This window comes from Lissotriton vulgaris, chromosome 11 (genome assembly GCF_964263255.1).
Source record: "Lissotriton vulgaris chromosome 11, aLisVul1.2, whole genome shotgun sequence".
Taxonomy (NCBI): domain Eukaryota; kingdom Metazoa; phylum Chordata; class Amphibia; order Caudata; family Salamandridae; genus Lissotriton; species Lissotriton vulgaris.
Genome location: NC_141699.1, coordinates 156502136 through 156522566, shown reverse-complemented (window position 1 = coordinate 156522566; position 20431 = coordinate 156502136). Strand labels below are relative to the sequence as shown.

The 20431-nt window shown below is 43.4% G+C and overlaps 1 protein-coding gene across 1 annotated transcript in view; it reads left to right on the top strand.

Moving 5' to 3' along the window:
- Nucleotides 1-20431, top strand: part of LOC147679441 (P2X purinoceptor 7-like) — a 317897-nt gene that overhangs the window by 106472 nt on the left and 190994 nt on the right. The window contains exon 3 of the mRNA XM_086943009.1: nucleotides 11446-11517. Coding sequence (XP_086799135.1) covers nucleotides 11446-11517 — 72 coding nt within the window. The remainder of the gene's footprint in view (nucleotides 1-11445; nucleotides 11518-20431) is intronic.

The window sequence follows — 20431 nt, the reverse complement described above, 5'->3', positions numbered from 1 at the left end:
AAGTAGTAGAGAGTGTGTAGTAGAGTGAGTAGTAGAGTAGTAGTGAGTAGTACAGAGAGAGTAGTAGAGTGAGTAGTAGAGAGTGAGTAGTAGAGATTGAGTAGTAGAGTAGTAGAGAGTGAGTAGTACAGAGTAAATAGTAGAGAGTGAGTAGTAGAGAGTGAGTAGTAGAGAGTGAATAGTAGAGAGTGAATAGTAGAGAGTGAATAGTAGAGAGTGAGTAGTAGAGAGTGAGTAGTAGAGTGAGTAATAGAGAGTGAGTAGTAGAGAGCGAGCAGTAGAGAGCGAGCAGTAGAGAGCAAGCAGTAGAGAGCGTGTAGTAGAGTGAGTAGTAGAGTAGTAGTGAGTAGTACAGAGAGAGTAGTAGAGAGTGAGTAGTAGAGAGTGAGTAGTAGAGAGTGAGTAGTAGAGAGTGAGTAGTAGAGATTGAGTAGTAGAGATTGAGTAGTAGAGAGTAGTAGAGAGTGAATAGTAAAGAGTTTATAGTAGAGAGTGAATAGTAGAGAGTGAGTAGTAGAGTGAGTAATAGAAAGTGAGTAGTAGAGAGCAAGCAGTAGAGAGCAAGTTGTAGAGAGTGTGTAGTAGAGTGTGTAGTAGAGTGAGTAGTAGAGTAGTAGTGAGTAGTACAGAGAGAGTAGTAGAGAGTGAGTAGTAAAGAGTGAGTAGTAGAGAGTGAGTAGTAGAGATTGAGTAGTAGAGATTGAGTAGTAGAGAGTAGTAGTGAGTGAGAAGTAGAGAGAGAGTAGTTGAGAGCGTGTATTAGAGAGTGAGTAGGGGAGAGTGAGTAGGGGAGAGTAGAAGAGAGCGAGTAGAAGAGAGCGAGTAGAAGAGAGCGAGTAGTAGAGAGCAAGTAGTAGAGAGTGTGTAGTAGAGTGAGTAGTAGAGTAGTAGTGAGTAGTACAGAGAGAGTAGTAGAGTGAGTAGTAGAGAGTGAGTAGTAGAGAGTGAGTAGTAGAGATTGAGTAGTAGAGTAGTAGAGATTGAGTAGTAGAGTAGTAGAGAGTGAGTAGTAGAGTGAATAGTAGAGAGTGAATAGTAGAGAGTGAATAGTAGAGAGTGAATAGTAGAGAGTGAGTAGTAGAGTGAGTAATAGAGAGCGAGCAGTAGAGAGCGAGCAGTAGAGAGCAAGCAGTAGAGAGCGTGTAGTAGAGTGAGTAGTAGAGTAGTAGTGAGTAGTACAGAGAGAGTAGTAGAGAGTGAGTAGTAGAGAGTGAGTAGTAGAGAGTGAGTAGTAGAGAGTGAGTAGTAGAGATTGAGTAGTAGAGATTGAGTAGTAGAGAGTAGTAGAGAGTGAATAGTAGAGAGTGAATAGTAGAGAGTGAGTAGTAGAGTGAGTAATAGAAAGTGAGTAGTAGAGAGCGAGCAGTAGAGAGCAAGTTGTAGAGAGTGTGTAGTAGAGTGAGTAGTAGAGTAGTAGTGAGTAGTGCAGAGAGAGTAGTAGAGAGAGTAGTAGAGAGGGAGTAGTAGAGATTGAGTAGTAGAGATTGAGTAGTAGAGAGTAGTAGTGAGTGAGAAGTAGAGAGAGAGTAGTTGAGAGCGTGTATTAGAGAGTGAGTAGGGGAGAGTGAGTAGGGGAGAGTAGAAGAGAGCGAGTAGAAGAGAGCGAATAGTAGAGTGAGTAATAGAGAGTGAGTAGTAGAGAGCGAGCAGTAGAGAGCGAGCAGTAGAGAGCAAGCAGTAGAGAGCGTGTAGTAGAGTGAGTAGTAGAGTAGTAGTGAGTAGTACAGAGAGAGTAGTAGAGAGTGAGTAGTAGAGAGTGAGTAGTAGAGAGTAAGTAGTAGAGAGTGAGTAGTAGAGATTGAGTAGTAGAGAGTGAATAGTAGAGAGTGAATAGTAGAGAGTGAATAGTAGAGTGAGTAGTAGAGAGTGAGTAGTAGAGTGAGTAGTAGAGAGCGAGCAGTAGAGAGCAAGTTGTAGAGAGTGTGTAGTAGAGTAGTAGAGTAGTAGAGTAGTAGTGAGTAGTAGAGAGTGAGTAGTAGAGAGTGAGTAGTAGAGAGTGAGTAGTAGAGATTGAGTAGTAGAGAGTAGTAGTGAGTGAGAAGTAGAGAGAGAGTAGTTGGGAGCGTGTATTAGAGAGTGAGTAGGGGAGAGTAAGTAGGGGAGAGTAGAAGAGAGCGAGTAGAAGAGAGCGAGTAGAGTAGAGAGTGAGTAGTAGAGATAGTAGTAGAGAGAGAGTAGTAGAGAGAGCAGTAAAGTAATAGAGAGTGAGTGGTAGAGAGTAGTAGAGAGTGAGTAGTAGAGAGTGAATAGTAGAGAGTAGTAGAGAGTGAGTAGTAGAGAGTGAGTAGTAGCAAGTGAGTAATAGAGAGTGAATAGTAGAGAGAGTAGTAGAGAGAGCAGTAGAGAGTGAGTAGTAGAGAGTGAGTAGTAGAGTAGTAGAGAGAGAGTAGTAGAGAGAGAGTAGTAGAGAGAGAGTAGTAGAGTGAGTGGTAGAGAGTAGTAGAGAGTGACTGGTACAGAACACGCCAACGCTGATGGTCTATCCAGGTTTTTCCGCCTTATTGAAGAGAACTCCCAAGGGGAAGGGTAGTTCTCCCCACATTTCAGCTGGAGGGGACACGTGTTAGACCTGGCATCATTGGCGTGAGTCTCCCTTCCATTTTGACGGATTGCCTCCTCTGTTTTGATATGTTTTGCTAGATTTATGCTTTGGGCACTGTGCCACTGCTAATCAGTGCCATTGTGCAAGTGCTCCCTATGTTAAATTAATATACTAATTGGATTCCATTATTGGGTTATTTGATTTATCTGTCAGCCCCCATTACAGTGCACCATGTGTGCCCAGGGCGTGTAAATCAAATACTGCTGCTGGGCTTGCAGCACTGGTTGTTCCACCCACAGAAGCAGCTTGTAACATGTGTCTCAGGCCTGCCATTGCAAGGCCTATGTGCAGTCTAGCACGGTCATATTGACTTGGCCAAGTGCACCCACTTGCCAGTCCCTAAACCTTCCAGGGCAGGGTACATTGTAAGTATAAGATAGGACATGCTCTGATGTGTGTTGCATGTTCTAATAGTGAATTGCAGCCATTTTCGTTTTTCACTATTGAAGGCTACATGTTCTCATAGGCCAAAATGGGCAGTTAGATTATTACATTCTTATAATCCTAACTGACTCGGGGAACATGGTAGAAATTCAAATTTAGTATGCCTGAACTCAGAATAATAAAATACATCTTTCAGTGAAGTTGGTTTTAATATTTTGTGTTTGCAAATACCACTTTTAGAAAGCAGATATTTGCTTGCCTAACCATTTGAGCCTGCCTCTGCTGGGTTGCGTATTCCTTGTCTGCGTTTGTGAGTGACAGGGCTGGGGGATTCCAGGAGACATGCTGGGGTAGCCCAGTGGTGAATAGAGAGATCTGCATCTAGATGGGAGGGAGGAGTTGCACCTGGGACCTGAATAGGGCTGGGTCTTCCCTCTACAATGCTGGCTCCACCCCCTGGGGCTTGTCTGATGTCTCTGCCCTGCACTGTGAAAAGAGAGGAGGAATCATGTCAACAGAGTGCTCCAGAGCTGTATCTTCCCTCCCCTGTGCTGGCTCCACCTTCTGTGGGGCGGCTGATGACTCTGCCCTGAACTGTGAAAGGAAGAGAGTCATGTAAACAAAGTGCTCAGGAACAGGTTTGGACTAGGCAGAGGCTTCTCTGCCTTCAGAGAACAAAGAATTTTGGGGTATAAATATTGGGACCCTGATCCCAAGAAATGTGGTCACTTCTGGAACAAGAAACCTTTCTGCCAAGGAGGAGAACCAAGGAAGCTGCAACAGTTTGGACTGCCCCTCTGCCAGTGTACTGTTTGATGAGTTGGCCTGCAGTGGTTGCTTCATTGCCAAGGGAAAGAAGAAGGAACTTTGTAAGGACTTTCAGCTACAGAATAATGTCCAAGGGCTTGAACTGTGCTTGCCTCCTGCTGAAGTCTCCGGGACAAAAGACTTCACCTCCAGCTCCCTCCTGAATTTCATTGCTGGGAATTCTGAATCCAGACATTTGCGTGCCGCTGGGAGCTGGAAGCGCGATGCATCGAGAAGAAAGAAGAGTGTCGATGCCGCAGCCGAAATCATTGCAAGGCCGGAGCAGCGAACCTTTGCCGCATCTCCCTGGAAGCGTGTGTTCATCGAAGCTGCCTGCTGTCGCATCACCTGAGAAACATGATGCCATTGTGAGAGTCGCCATCGCATCACCAGAGAAGCATGTCGCAGGGCTTGTCGCGGCTCCAAAGTACAGAGTCTTCACAAGGCTGCCAGGGCGTCATCGCATAGTCATCGCATCGCTGCATCAAGGGCACCATCTTCTCGCATCGCAACCGGATCATCGCATCGCATCAAGGCGCCATCTTGCGCACTGCAACGGGCCCGCAGGCCAAGAATCTACGGTTCACCTTCTTACCGGTAAGGCTCACGACGAATTCCCTACTCTGCGCAAGCATTGTGGAAGGACTCAACCGTTCCCCCGGGTCACGGAACCGACGCATCTCCCCTTTTGCGAGCCTTTTGTTTACTTTGCGTTACGCATCCAGGTACTTTGTTGAGATCTTTGTCGCATTTACCAACAACTTGAACTAAGAGACTTTAATCATCTTTTAAGTAATCTTAAGTGTAGTATTTGGGATTTTTGTAATTTGTGGTCTTGTGTTTAAGTCTATACAAAGAATACTTATTTTTTATAAAACCTGTGTTGTGTCCATCTGTAGTGTTTTCACTGTATTACTGTGTATTCACAAATGCTTAACACACTGCCTGCGAGATAAGCCTGTCTGCTCGTGCCAAGCTACCAAGGGGGTGAGCAGGGGTTATTAAGGAGTGTAATCCCCCTATCCTGACTTAGAAGTAAGGGTCCCTATTAGGACAAAGGTGATAACCATGGCCAACTAGATACCCCCAGGTCTTATATATATATATATATATATATATATATATATATATATATATATATATATAGTCCAATATCTGCACTCCTTGCTGCCCAGATAACACACGAACACCTCTTCGTGGAAAAAACAGCCTTTATTTCATTTCAAAAAGGCAAACAAACTATATATATACACACACACAATTGGATGCATGCAGTTTAATAGTTTAATTCATGGGCACTAATAATCTTGTCCATTTTAGGTAATCACTAGGACCTTTTGAAGTCCATGCCCAGCACAACTGATGAGTCACAGCAGGGGTCTCCTATTTCTCTGTTTTCTCTCTCCTATCCCAGTTACCTTTTTCCGAGGTCAGCTGCCATGAAGCATATTGCATATTGCATTTGTGTTGGGATGGTATTGGTTGTTTATTTGGTGAGGTGTTGAAACGTACATCGCTCCCATTGAATCGGGACTATAAGGTTAGTGCTTTCTGACACAAACTAGGTTCTTCTAGGTTCCTGTACTTGGTTGGTCCTTAACTCCTCTGCAGTTGTGATATTATTCATGCCTGGACTGGAGAAGTTGTTTTGGGAAGAGCATTCAACATGGCAGTGTAAAATATTTCCTTCTGTTTCATTATTTCTGCCTTCCTCTGCTGGGATTCTTTTTCCTTGACCAACCTGGCAGGGTGGGACTTGTTCTATCGCCTGGTCCAGAGAACTAGTAGGTATAGTGGTACCTAGGATTTTGTGACTTTTTAGAAAGTTTTTTTGTGCTGCATATATGGGAATGGGACGTTCTGGTGAGTTTCATCTATCAGTCACCTGGTTGCTGTTCTACCTATTTTTGGCCAGCTTTGTTGTTGCAGCAATGTGGCAGTGGTTCTCCTTCTTGCGAGGTTTGCCTTTCTAGGTCGAAATCATGGCTTAGTGGTGGGTGTGGGGGGTAGATCTGTTGTCTTTCTCCATTCTTATGCCAGAAATGGCTTTGCTTGTGGAGTTTCAATTGGCATGTGATCAGCACGAGTGGACACTGGATGGCGGTGCAAGATGTATTCTTTCCTTTGTAGCTGGGTTTAATTCTCAGGTTGGTCAAGATGAGATGTTAGCCTGCATTACATTGTTCTTCTGCCTCCTCCTTTCACGTAGGGTCATTACTTTGCTATCCAGACCACACATGAGGAATGTGCGGGTAGAAGTACCCATCATATGAGTAAGTTATTCACCTTCAGTAATCTTGTTTTTGCAGGCATTCTATCTACCTGCAGATTCCTCATTGGCCCACCTGCCTTCTCATTCTAAAGAGTTTTCTTTCATGTTTCAAGTTAGTTTTTGCTCTCAATTCAAGCCAATATCACCATCATCTAATTCTGAGGGCTTGGGGGGAAAAAGGACAAGAACTGACATTTTAGCGTCTAGGTGGCCCACTATACTGCTCTGTGAGGTTTTGTTTATGATGACCATTATCATGATGATTCTCTGAACATTCACAGTTTGTAGGCAATAAGGTGAAATGTGTGGGCGAATGCCTGGATATTTGGAATCCCTTACAAGAAAGTCTGAATCTGTGTGCATGGTATACCACATTCTTAATGACTTATGACTAGTGACAGTGACTTGCATTAAACTGCTTAACACCTTCGCTGCTAGGTGTTTTCCCCTCCTGTGCTGAAGAATGCAGGATGTCAGTGTTTCATGACGAGCTCAGCTCGTCATCAGCACAGCTCAACCGTGCATCATGACGAGCTGAGCTCGTCATGAGCATGGAAAGGGTTAAACTATCTGCGGGTTATTCACAAGAGTAACTTTACACATGAGTAAATCTTCATATGTAAAGATACTCTTACACTCTTGAGTAACTTTACTACTTTTGGCTATTCATCATTTACGAGTTCACAGCCGGTCAAAAGTGTGGACTTGCGTGATCCATTACTCTGAAATAGGGGGTGGAGTTAGTAAAAACATCAAATATGACCATAAAGTTACTACTAATAATTTATTTATTTTATTTTAATTTATTTTTGGAGTTTTCTATAGAGCTGGCCAGACCCAAGGGTATCGGAGCGCTTTACATTCAGTCCGGGAAAAACAAGTGCGAAAATAGTACAGTATAACATAAACAGGGTTCGTATAAGTTCAGAGATTAGCATAGTGGTCTTCCGCCTGGGGGGCGGTTTTGAGATAGTGTTTTCGAGGTAGTGCGAGTTCGATGTTGCGCTATTGAGGTAGAGTTCGGGAACGCGCTGTTGAGGTAGAGGATTTTTAGACGACTCTTGAATTCTGGAAAGGAGGGGGTAGTTCTGATGTTCACTGGGATGCAGTTCCAGATTTTTGGGGCTTTGCCGGCCAAGGAGCGGCTGGCGTTTTTTTGTTTCCGGGTTTTCAGGGGGATGAGTAGTAGGGAGTTTGAACTTCTGTGATTTCTTGATTGACCCGCTTTCTTGAGCTTGGAGGCTAAATATTCCGGTTTCCCTGTGTGTATGGCTTTGTGTGTTAGGCAGGCCGTTCTGAAGTTTGCGCGCATTTCCACTGGGAGCCATTTAAGATCTTTGAGTGCGGGGGATATGTGGTCAAATTTCCTTGCACCTGATATCATTCTGGGGCTGCATTGAGGGTGGTTTTCAGTGGCGCTAGGTGGGATACGGCTGTGCCGGATAGGGTTGCGATCCCATAGTCGAGTCTGGACAAGACCAGTGCTTGGGTGGCTTGTTGGAGATCTTTTTGTGGGATGTGTGGTTTGATTTTATTGAGGAGTTTCAGGTTAAGGAAGGCGCTTTTCGCGGAGCTCTTGATGTGGTTTGACATAGTTAGTTTATGATCCAGGGTGATTCCAAGTTACTTTACTGAGTTGGTCAGGGTGAGATTTCCTTTGAGAACGTCAATGGCTTTCACCCATTCGGTCATTTGGGGGTTGTCGTCTTTGTTGGAGATGAGGAGGATCTCGGTTTTTCCTTGGTTGAGTTTGAGGCGATTCATCCCTAGCCAGTCTTGGATTTCTTTTAGAGTGTTGTTGACCCTTAGAATGTCGTTATAGGAAGTAGCTTCTATGTAGATCTGTGTGTCGTCCGCGTATAGATAGAAAGAGATGTTAGCTTTCTTCAGTATGATGGTGAGAGGGACCATGTATATGTTGAACAGTTGAGGGGAAAGAACGGATCCTTGGGAGACCCCTCTGGTCACTGGGAGAGGGTCGGATGTGAAGGATTTTATTTTTACTCTTTGGAAGCGGTTCTGAAAGAAGGAGTCAAACCATTTCAGGACCATGTCGTCCGCACCTACTCGTTCTTTGAGGGCCTTGATGAGGAGCTTGTGGTCAAACGTGTCAAACGCCGCTGACAGGTCAAGGAGGATGAGTGTGCAGCACTGATCCGAGTCAAGGGAGTTGCGGATGTCGTCTACTATGTTCAGGATTGCGGTTTCGGTGCTGTAGCCTTTTCTGAAGCCTGATTGGTTTTGATCAAGAAGGTTGATGTTGTCGAGCTGGTTGCTGAGTTGGCGTAGTACGCACTTTTCTAGGATTTTGGCTAGGAAGGGTAGACTTGAGACTGGTCTGAAATTGTTTAGGTCGTTGGGGTCTAGACCTGGTTTCTGGAGAATTCAAAAAATGCCTTAGCAGTAAAGGGGTTAGGAGGGGTGTGACCTGGCCAACTTTGAGGCAGTCCGGGATGATGCCAGATTTTAGGGAGCTGTTGATGATTTTACACCAGAGTGGAGCAAGGGTGAGTTTGAAGTCTTTGGCCATTTGGGCGGGGATGGGATCAAGGTTGTGGGAGGAGGGTTTGGAGGATGCGATTCGATTGAGGATCTCGGCTTCATGGAAGTAGTCAAAAGAGGACCAGGCGATAGAGGTTGTGTCTCCAGGGGTGGTGAATGTTGTAGTTAAGTTGATGTTGATGGTCGGGGCAGGGTTGATGTTTAGGGATAGTTCGATCTTGGGTATTTTTTCATTGAAGAAGGAGACAAAGTTGTCACATAGGGTTTTGGAGGGTTGAGCATGGACCGTGGATGGCTTGGAGGTTTGTTTTTTGATGATATCAAAGAGTTCTCTTGGTCTGTTTTTTGCCTTTTCTCGAGCATTGCAGAAGAAGGTTATTTTTTCATTGTTGATGTGGTTTTTGTACCTTCTTCTCATTGCTCTGAGTTCCTCGCGGCGTCTAAAGGAGGGGTTCTTTCTCCAATGTCGTTCTGAGTCTCCTTTTCTTGTTGATGTCCTTGTTAAACCAGGTTCTCGATGGGATGTTCCTGGGTTTTTTTTGTTTTAGGGGTGCCAGTTGGTCTAGGATGGCGGACGTGGTGGTGTTGTAGTGTGAGAAAAGTTCGGTAGTTTAGAGGCCTTCTGTGGGGATTGGCAGGGAGGAGGCTATTTTTTCTTCTAGTTCTTTTGAGTTGACTTGTGATAGACTCCTGGACCACGTGCATATTTGACGTTCTATATGCTTGACAAAGACCTCTACAATCAGGGTGGAGATTGCCTTGTGATAAAGTATAGGGAAAATATTAAAAGTTTATTAAAATTTAAAAACAAAGTAATATTTTCGTTTGTTAAATTATAATGTTAAATACTTTTATGTACGTATTTTACATCTAGATACATTTTTTAATAGCACCCAAAATTTCTGAAATGTTCTAAATTCATCCAAAGACCCAAAGTGGCCAGATGCCTGAAAAGAAAACACTATTAACTACATATTAAATTACATTTTAGTAAACAAAAGTAACTTAAAAGAAACTTTTTTTTTTGAATCAACCCAGATTAAGTAAGATGTTTATTATGTACTAAATTAGAAATCAAATAATATTTATTTCTAATGTATATTTAATTTTATAAAAGTAATCTTTTTTTAAAAATATTGTTCAATTTTTAAAAATGTATTTGAACATTATTTCCTATGGGGTTTATTTAAGATCCCTTCCTCTATATTTCTCTACCGGAAGGTGTTGCAGTACCTGTTAGTGGCCATGGGTAGAGCTAGACTTACTCTTAGGTGGAGTAAATTTACAACTGTTTTGGGTCCTCTGTGGCTGTGTTAACTTTAGAAGTGCAATTTACGAATAGAAAGAGGCTTACTCTTTTGTGGGTGGATGCATGTCCCTCTCTAAACCTTTCCCTGTCCATCCATTAACTCCTCCTTATTTCCTCCCTTCCTACTCCGTCCCAAAAAAACCCTGCCCTGTAACCTTAAATATTCCCCATTTCTCAGCCACTCTCCCAACTCCTCCCACATTTACTACTAAAACTCTCTCAAGCACTTATGCAGCCTTCTGGAGGAAAAGATGTATGGCACTGAGGATGGGCGAATGGCCCTTTCTAAAACACCTGCCAACATGGCGCCGCTCAAATGATGATATTAAATGTAGGGGCTGCTGTCATCACTCAGAATCAATTGAGCACGTGGTATGTGCTTGACCTGCATTTCTTAATGACCGAAGGAGTTTGTTGCGGGGCAAATGGATTAAACATGGAGTTTGATCATGCCAGCAAGTCATCATAGCAGCAACGAATCCCAACAAGGTGATGCTTAACGTCTGGTTTACGAAATTTGTCATTGAAACTGCAAAATAACTTACATCTGCAGGTTTACAATAATCACCATCATAATTTGTACATCTATGAATAAATCAGAATTCCTGTGTCCTTTTATTATATCTCGGAACACTTATAGATGCTGCCTTTGCTTGTCTTATTGAAGGTTATGGCTGAGTCGCACACCTACCAACAAGGTCATTATGTTTTAACATATTTTAGCTTGTTTCTTGTTCACTTTTTAAAATATTTTGTACCACAGCATCCTTTTAACTTTTTTCCTGTTGCATTTAAGATGAACTGTGTTTTCTTGCTTATTTTTTTTTCTTCTATTTTTCTTCTAATTGTCATGATTTTAAGTAATCAAACAATAAACAATACTCAACCCGTACTACTAAAATGTATACCTATGTGTGTGGAGATCTCGACAGTAGGGCTGAGATCTTTGCACATAAAAGATAGGATAGGTGGAGGCCTCTGCGCGTAGGTTTGTGAATAGCATTTTGTAGCACCTTAGTAGTTTTATTCTAGCACTACTAACATGCAGACCTTAAATAGGCCCCTACTTTGCAACAATGTACATGTTGCTACTGATGTGCTTGTTTTCATATGATGAATGTGACAAATTTCACTTTTATTCTATGTAGCTGAAACCATGTTGGCTCTGTTGAATTATGTTAGGTAGAAGTAAGCTAGAAGAAGGTTTGAGCAAAAATGATGGAGTGATCACGTGATGCAAGGATTAAAATGACATATGCTATAGTTCAAATTGCTATTGAAAGTCACCATGAGGGTCCATGACTTTATAAAGAAGCTCAACCTTGTTCCTCTTTGTGGTTACGTGTCATTGGTGACCTGGAGTATCCATATAATGTACATTAGAGGATATTATTTATCCCATATATTATTGTGTCTGCATAGTATGTTCAGTTTGGGGGTGTGGGTGGGATGCTAATGTTCCATTTACAATCAACATATGAAAAATAATCTATTTTTAACACAGGGCTGACAGGGTAATAAGTGTTTGCCATAATTTCATTGCACTCTCTTTTCTTGTGTTTCCTCCAGGGCGTGGACTCCTTCTTTGTTATAACTAACATCATAAGGACTGAAAAACAAGTACAAGGCACCTGTGCCGAGGTAATTAAATGTGGTTCATGACTGCTCACTCCTGTACACAGCGTTAATTCTTTGAATCCCCAAAGCTTTAATGTGGCTATGCGAACCTTTGTGTTTTGTAATGCCTTGGATACAATTTTGAGACTGAGTGTGTTGATAAAAGACTATTCGTAGGTTATAAGAAAATAACTAAGTTACATATTGTATCCCTATAGGAATAATGGGCCATGCATCCAAAGAACCAAACTGGATCAGGTGCCTTAAAAGAAAATGTTTGATAGGACTCTGTAATGGCTGGATTTTCTGTTTAGATGGGATCAGCCCCCAGGGGCCCCTGTGACCCAGCCAAAACGTACTCACCTTCCCTTCTTAGATCGTATTTACACTGAGTAGATATAACGATGAATATACAGGTCGCACCTAAGAATGGGGAATGACAATATACATATATGGATTTTCTACAATATCTTATTAACATCAGTTGGCCTCGCGGTCGCCTCGACCCAGACCGTTCTACCCCAGGGCAGATCTGACACACAATCCGGCGTGTCTACACACGGGCCTGCAGAACCCAATGCTCCCTTTTCCAGCGTTCGCGATCCTGCGAAACATAGACGTCAGTGTCCCCCCTGACGCTCTCACTTAGTCTTATACCACAATCCGGTGGCTTTACACGGCAGTATCCCTCCTGCCGTTCTCATTAACGCCGCATATCAACGACGACCACATTCCTATGAAACATTATTGGGATGATATCTCGACAGTCTACTTAGGATGAAACTACAATAATAACTTTGGATATGGGTCCAGATTGTATAGTGTACTCGTTGCTTTTGACATCAGAGGTTCACTCACTCCCTATTTGTGTGATCACCACTTGCCTGATTGGGATTACTCGTCCATTCATGCGCCTAGCTTTCACCTAGGAGTTGCGTTTACCAAGATTGAACATAAGCACCAGGCACACGGTAATTCTATATGAATTAGGGCATTTATTAACCATAAACATAAATCACATTACTATGCAGCATTACATTTGCACAAGAAATAAAAGAGAAAGATTAGGGTGCACGCACTATAAAGACTGGTTGGACTTCACCTGGTTAACGGGAAATCGGGACTCGGCAGTCATCTAGGCTCCTGTCTCGTCTCTGGGTCCTGGCTCGCCTTGCAGTCACCCTCAGCCGTCACAGGTACACGTCTGCACTGATAGGCTCAAACTCGTCTGCTCTCCCTCAGGACCTCGGAACCTTGCTGTTAATTAGCTACCGTCTCTCTCTCTCTCTGCATTAGTGCGCTCCGCGCCACTTCTCGTTCAGTCTATTTTCAGAGAGTTTCGGTCTTAAATCTTTCTCCGACTTCAAAGATGGCGACTTGTCCACCATGAAAATGAATAATGGTAGAGATGCTAACGGCTAGATGCCGCCTACGGACTGACTGACTGAAAGACTAACACCTTCGCTAATATCAAAGCCCGTTCCTTCATGGAAATTCACGGCCAGTAACCTGCCGCCCACCAAATTCTTGTACCTCCCCGTACCAAGGACACTTTCCCAGCCGGCCGGCCTGAAGTTGTGTCTTCGGAGTGGAGAAAAATACATTCCTTCGATAAGGGTCAGCCTGAACCGGTTCTCTCCAAGCGAACAACAGCTTGAAACTAAAACATTACACTTCACCTAGAAAGCCTTCTCGAGCTACCAGGCAGAAAGCAAAATGGAGTCTGTCTCGCTTAAGGCCTACGGAGCCCATAATATACATAGCTCCATGAGAAACAGATCGGCATGTTAGCAAATGAGTAAATCATGACTAATACCCATATATCTAACCCCTAACTTAAATTCATAAGCCTTACTCTAAGGAAAATGGCACGAAAATGCCCTTATATCTATAAGACAGGATCCCTGTCTATCGGCCTAATCCCTATGCTATGAGGGTGATAGGCTGGAGTCACTCTCCATCATTCTCCTTCTCCAGAGGGCTGGCAGAAAGACAGCCATAACATTACACCCCTTGACTCCAGTCTATTTACCAATAACTAAATGGAACTAACGTCAGTAGACGAATAATATGAAACAAAACTAACTGATCTACGACTCTTTGTAACTCTAAAAAATTGTAGCAGGGAAGGGATACACTGAATGAAGCAGCAAATCACTATAAGGACACAGACAACAATAATGACCCCTCCCAAAATTTGTCGTAAAAAATGCATGTCAGGGAGCCAATTAAAAAGCCAGTCAAAGAAACCCTGATCTATGTGTTCTCTAATTTCTGCAGTCAAGTCGTGGAGTTTATTAATGTGGGATTGGATATCCTTGGAATGGTCAGATAAATTAAAACAGCACAGACCTTCAAATTCAGAGCATTCATGCCCGTGTTTTAACAGTAAATAATCGATGGCCGCACGATTTTGTAAAATAGCTCTACGTTCACCTTGGGAATCTAATAATAAATCTGATAAAACAGTAGAAGTCTGGTTGATCGATTTAACCATCCAGCAGGCCATTTTGCCGATTGTTTTGGCATTATAAACGGCCAATGCAGGAACACCAATAATAGAAAAAGCTAAACCAAGATATTCAGATTTGGAAAAAAGATGAACAGAGGAATCACAGTCTTCATGCAATGACATAGAGTCTCGAACAATACGGGAATGTGAAGGAGGATGTGAAGAAAACATTAGCAAACTTAATCTAGTGATGGCACATGGGCCACCAGAAATATTCGCAGGAATATAGGGCCAAGATGAATTCCCGCATGAAAAGAGCCATCCAGCCGGTAACAACATTGAACGATAATGGCTAGTGGCAACAACTAAACTTTTGCAAGTCATATTGTTCTTCACTGAAAAACATGAATTAGGAAGTCTTTTCATACATAACAAACGCTGGTGAAATGAAAAAGTAGTAGCGGCTTGGAGTTTCAACCGCAAACATTCAGAGATGGCCTTAGGATTACAGGTCATCATGAAGCAAAGGTCACCAGGGGTAATATTAAAAGTAGTGATTCTGGAATTAAGTAGGACATCTTGGTCTGGAAGAAGAGTACATGAGGGACAATATTCATGGGCCAAAAAGTCGCCCAGAATGACATTAGGTCGGGCACTGGATATATTAAATACATGACGAAGGGTTTCAGTAGATGCGGGGACAGCGACCAAACAGGTCGATAATATGTCAGTAACGCTCTTCATGGGGGTAAGGCAAAAATGCGGAGAGTTCGTCACTCGCTCCGCGAGTGTGATCCAGAAATTGGAGGACTTCCGCCACGCGGATCGCGTAGCTCTTGTTATCCCATCACTCGGCGTCGGTAGATCCTCTCCTCTCCCGGCGTAGCAGGCCAAAAGGAGTCCAGCGCCGACACATCCTGCAGCAGCAGTCCAGAGAATGATCTGAAAGAATACAAACACAGGCCTTAATCATTCTCGTAAATAACATTTGTCAGCTGGGACAGCTTCCCAGCCATCTTTCCCTGGCTTCATCACCAAAACGGTGTTGTCATGACCAGTCGCAATAATATCAGCCTGTTCAGGAGGATTTTTAGGCGATTGCACCCATATTTTAGCTCCAGGAAGATCAGATGATCCGAAGCCTTTTTGTCCACGCACAGTTAGCAACGTTGGGGCAGAGCCTTTTTTGATCTCACCACTGAAGACAGGCATAATCAATAACTGAGCAACACGGTCAGACTTTTTGATAAACAAATCCATCTCACTGCTATTAAGCAAGAGAACCTTAATCTCTCCCTGATAATCACTGTCGATCACACCACCAAGGACTTGAACACCTTTCAGGGCCAGGCCAGATCTAGGGGCAATTAATCCAAAACTACCGGCAGGTATAGAGACACCAATGCCAGTTTCAACAATGATTCGATCTTTTCCTGGGAAGTGTACATCATTTAAAGCATGCAGGTCGAGGCCTGCGGAACCTGGAGTAGCTCTACACGGAGCCAAAGCACCGGGGGTAATTTCCCAATATGTGACCGTAGCAGCAACAGAATTAGGTTTTGCATCAACATGTGGAGGAAACAAACGCATCAAAGGAGATTCAGCATGCAACAAAGGACGATTATTAAGTATTAACAAAGCTTGAAGTAAGACATCTCTCCACTGGCTGTAACGGTCATCAGTCAACTTGCGCAACTGTTCTTTCAACAAACCATTCATTCTCTCAATCAGTCCTGAAGCTTGTGGATAATATGGAATGTGAAATACCCAGTCGATATTGTTTTCCATACAGAATTCCTGCACCAATCTTCCACGAAAGTGGGATGCATTGTCCGATTGAATTTGGAATGGGACACCATAATATAGAATAATCAGTTCCAGGGTTTTAATTGAATTCACTTGGGTAGCATTCTTGCAAGGAAAAGCGACCAAAAGGCCACTATAAGTATCAACTGCTGTACAAACGTATTGGCAATTTCTGCTCATGGGGAGCGGACCAATATAATCAATCTGCCAAATTTGGGCGGGCAATTTACCTCGATGTAAGTGACCTCGAACAATTTGAGGCACCTCTTTCTTTCTAGAATGCTGGCAAATGGGACAATGTAGAATGGCATCTTTAATTAAAGAAAAGGGAATATGAATTCCTCTATCAGCAGCCCACCTGTTAGTGGCTTTCTCTCCAAAATGTCCTGCTTTCTGATGGGCCCATTTCGCCAATCCCGCCAAATCAGAATCTTGCATGTCAACCACTGCCTCAGAAATTTTAGACTGTTCATCTGCAATGTTATGGAAAAATTTGTCAAGGGAATCTATTGGAGTATGAGCATCCACGTGAAAGATTGTTACAGTACTGTGCGGAAGCAGTTCCCAAATTTCTTGCCACAATTCTTTACCCCATAATTCCTTGGAGTGCAATTCCCAATTGTGCGAGTGCCATGTAGGCAACCACACCGCTAGACCGTTTGCAGTGGACCAAGAATCGGTGAAAATATGACATGTACCTGGTAACTCTTGTTTCAAAACTTGGTAAATCGCATAAAGTTCAGCATATTGACTACTCTTACCGTCTCCAGTTGTGCTCAACAATTTCTTAGTAGTCGGGTTATAGGAGACAGCTTTCCAATGTCTCTTGTCACCAATGAACTTCGCAGAACCATCCGTAAACCACACATGTTTTCTATCCTCCACGGACAGATCATCAAATGATTTACCCCACTGCACGGGAGACTCCTGCACTACGGGAACCGAACGCTCACTCTCAGCTTCATTGGAGGGCGCCTGCGCCACTCGCTCATGTAAAATCGCCACACCTTTCGGACCCACACGTGCCCTGTCCTGAATGTACCATTTCCATTTAATCACACTAGCCTCCTGAGCATGTCCAATTCGATGGGACTTCGGTGAACTCAAAACCCACTGCATGATGGGAATCTCAGGCCTCAAAATCACAGCATGGCCTAAAGTCAATTGCTCGGTGTCCACCAGAGCCCAATAACAAGCAAGCAACTGTTTTTCAAAAGGAGAATAACGCTCACCAGCCTCTGGTAGCTTTTTGGTCCAAAAACCTAATGGCACTTTTTGTCTGCCCTGCTTTTGCCACAAACTCCAATTGGCATACAGACCTTCCACGGACACATTCAAATCCACATTACCCTCACTCACGGGCCACAAATCCAAAGCATACTGAATAGCTTCTTTAGCCAAATCAAAAGCAGTTTGTTGAGGTTCACCCCACTCAAACGCATTCTTTTTACGAGTGACTCGATACAGTGGAGCCAAGATTTGACTCAAATGTGGAATATGTTGGCGCCAAAATCCAAACAACCCAATAAAGGATTGCGCCTCTTTCCTATTTCTGGGAACAGCAAAATCAAGTATTTTACGTTTAACTTGTGGGATCACTTCTCTGTGACCTTCATGCCAATTAATTCCTAGAAATTTCACAGCTTGGGATGGAGTTTGTAATTTATCAGGATTAATTTCCCAGCCTTTTGCTCGCAAACAGTCAATGATCTGATCCAAATGAGACTGTACTTGGTCTTGCGTTTCACCTTGAATCAAAATGTCGTCAATATAATGACAAATCTGAACTTGTGGAATCGTAGGCACTTCAGACAAATGTTCCGCCACCAGCCGGTGACAGATTGTAGGGCTATGTACATAGCCTTGAGGAAGACTCCGGAACGTCATTTGACGTCCATTCCATGTAAAACTGAATTGTTCTTGACATTCGGGGGCAATTGGAATCGAAAAGAATGCATTAGCAATATCGATAGAAGCATACCATGTACCAGGATGCTTTTGAATTCTCTCAATCAATGTAACAATGTCAGGCACTGCCACAGTCAATTTAGGTGTATGTTTGTTCAATTCTCGATAATCAACAGTCATGCGCCAAGAGTTGTCACTTTTGCGCACGGGCCAAACAGGATTATTCCAAGCGGATGTGACCGGAGTAATGACTCCCGCGTCAACCAAATCCTGAATCGTAGCTGTAATTTCTTCATGACCACCTGGGATGCGATATTGTTTCTGAGAAATCACTTTCGTTGCTAAAGGGATCTTAATAGGTGGCATGCGTAAACGGCCAACCCGTACGGGTCTGGTCGAAATGTACTGTCTAGTACCAAACTGATAGTAACCATCATCCAAATGCAAAGTCATACCTTTCAAGATGTCAATTCCAATAATGTATTCCAAAAGTGGCACAACCAACACAGAGTATTCTCTACGAGGAATCCTACCAATTTTAATCTCAAGTGCAGTTTGAACTGCGGGCGTTTCTTTACCACCCAGGCCGGTAATTGTGAAAGATTGTCCATGAAATTTTCTCGACTTGCCATGAATTAAAGTGGCCTCCGCCCCAGTATCAACCAACGCTCGGGCCCTTTGGATATTACGATGTTTCCAAAAAATCTCAATATCTACATATGGTCTGTAATCTCTGTGGGCCCACCTGCGTACCGGAGCTTGACCTATTTCCTAGTCACTTTTCCTGCGTTCAGTCAACCAAGACAGATCAGGGTAGATGTTTTCAGTTTTCTTCGGTATCAGAATTTCTTGTTCATATCCGTCTCCAGTACGAAACGGATTAGTATCATGTTCAAAAAATTGTGAATTACGGTCAGAGAGTCTATTACGATCCTCCCTCCTTCGTATATCAGGGGAATAACTCCTTGCATCTCTATGTCTGCTAGAACCACGATCATCTCTTCCCCTTTCACGATCATCCTCTCTCCCCCTCCCATCACTACGACGGGGGGAACCACCACGTTCTTGGCGCCGGTCATCACGGCGATCAGAATTCACACGTCGTCTCTCATCACCACTGTCATCCGAACCACGATCATAATCATTCTTTCGCACACGACGGGCACCTTCCTTCCGATCCAAACCACGCTTACGGAACATATCCCATAGGATATTGTTGGGTTCACCATCGATCTCTTCCCTTTTCACACCATCAGCAACGAGAGCAAGAAACATGTCACGTCTAGAGAACTTATAGTCCCCACCAGTACGACCCTCAGGTCGGGATTGTCTTTCAGGTTTAAACCATTCACCCAACTCACCAAGCTGACGAACAGACTCAAGCACAGCAGACAAAGGATTGCCAGTTTGATTAATCAATAAAGTCATCATGACCTGCTTGTAAGCAACAGGAGAAGAACGGATAATGCGATTACGCACAGAAGATGTTAAAAGACCATCCAATAATCTGTCAGCAGTACTAAGGAAGATACAGGTTTTCATGACTTCTTCCTTTAAACGTTGCGACGCATCGCGCAGAGTATACCACGGCTTTTCATCAGAGGGCCAATCAGACTCAGTTGGATATTTATGATTACAGCCATCAGACGCAAGCTGGAGCAAAGAAGTTTGAACATTACCATTAAAATTCCGAAAATGGTCCTGAATAGTAGAATCAGAACTCAAAGAGCAAAATCGTAAGCAATCAACGGCATCGAGCATAATACCGGAAGCGCCAAGCTCATAAAGGCGCACCATCCAGGTAAGCAAAGACTCACCAGGTCGTTGTTTAAATCGTTGCAGGATGTCACTGATCTCCTGCTGAGTAAAATCTTCAATACAGTCAAGAGCGATACCACCCGGATTACCAGGGGCTTGTTGTAATTTCCGTCGAAAAATTGGGTGAGCAGAAACTGCGGGAAGAGCTTCCGAGGAAGCCCGCATCTTAGATTTAACATCACAATCAGGGCAAGCTACGTCATCCGCACGGGAAGAACGAGCACGATCACAATCGGGAGTTGAGTCAATGCACGAAGCAGATTTACAATCACGTCCGGAGCGAGAAGACTCGCGCTTGTCACCCTCCTCTGCCGAGGAGTCAGAAGTATGAGAATCCCAGATATTACCGTCCCACTCATCGGGGTTCCAATCCATTCCAGCTTTTGCTACAACCATACGCACTTTGCGTGAAGACACACGTCCACGACGATGTTTATACTTATATCGTGCAATACGGACCGCAGCCCTTTCGGCAATGGTCTGATATGTTTCAAGTTTATCGGCAAGCAATTTATTTTGACAACGCAACAAAGTGTGCGCATTTTGCAACTCGACACACTGTCCTTCCGAATCTTTAAACTGTTTCTGTAGTTGCACAACCCTCTCATGCATTATTCTATATGCATTAAGAACAATCCACCCTCTGCGTCCTAAAATAGGAAGCTCATCACCCTTCACTACTGGCGCTTTCTGTAGGCACGAAATCACATCAGCAGGCTCCGCCTGCTCCAAGAATGAAGACCAATTTTCGCTCAAACCAGTAGAATCAGCCCACTCACGGGCCAAAGCCTCATAAGGCGTAGACTCCCAGCCGGGAATCTGAATCGGTAATTTGAAAACCGACGATGATTTTTTCACAAACATAATGATACACAAAAAATATATACACAATTATAAACAAAATTTTATACGTACAAGCCGAGCGCAAACCAACGAGATGAAAACAACACAATG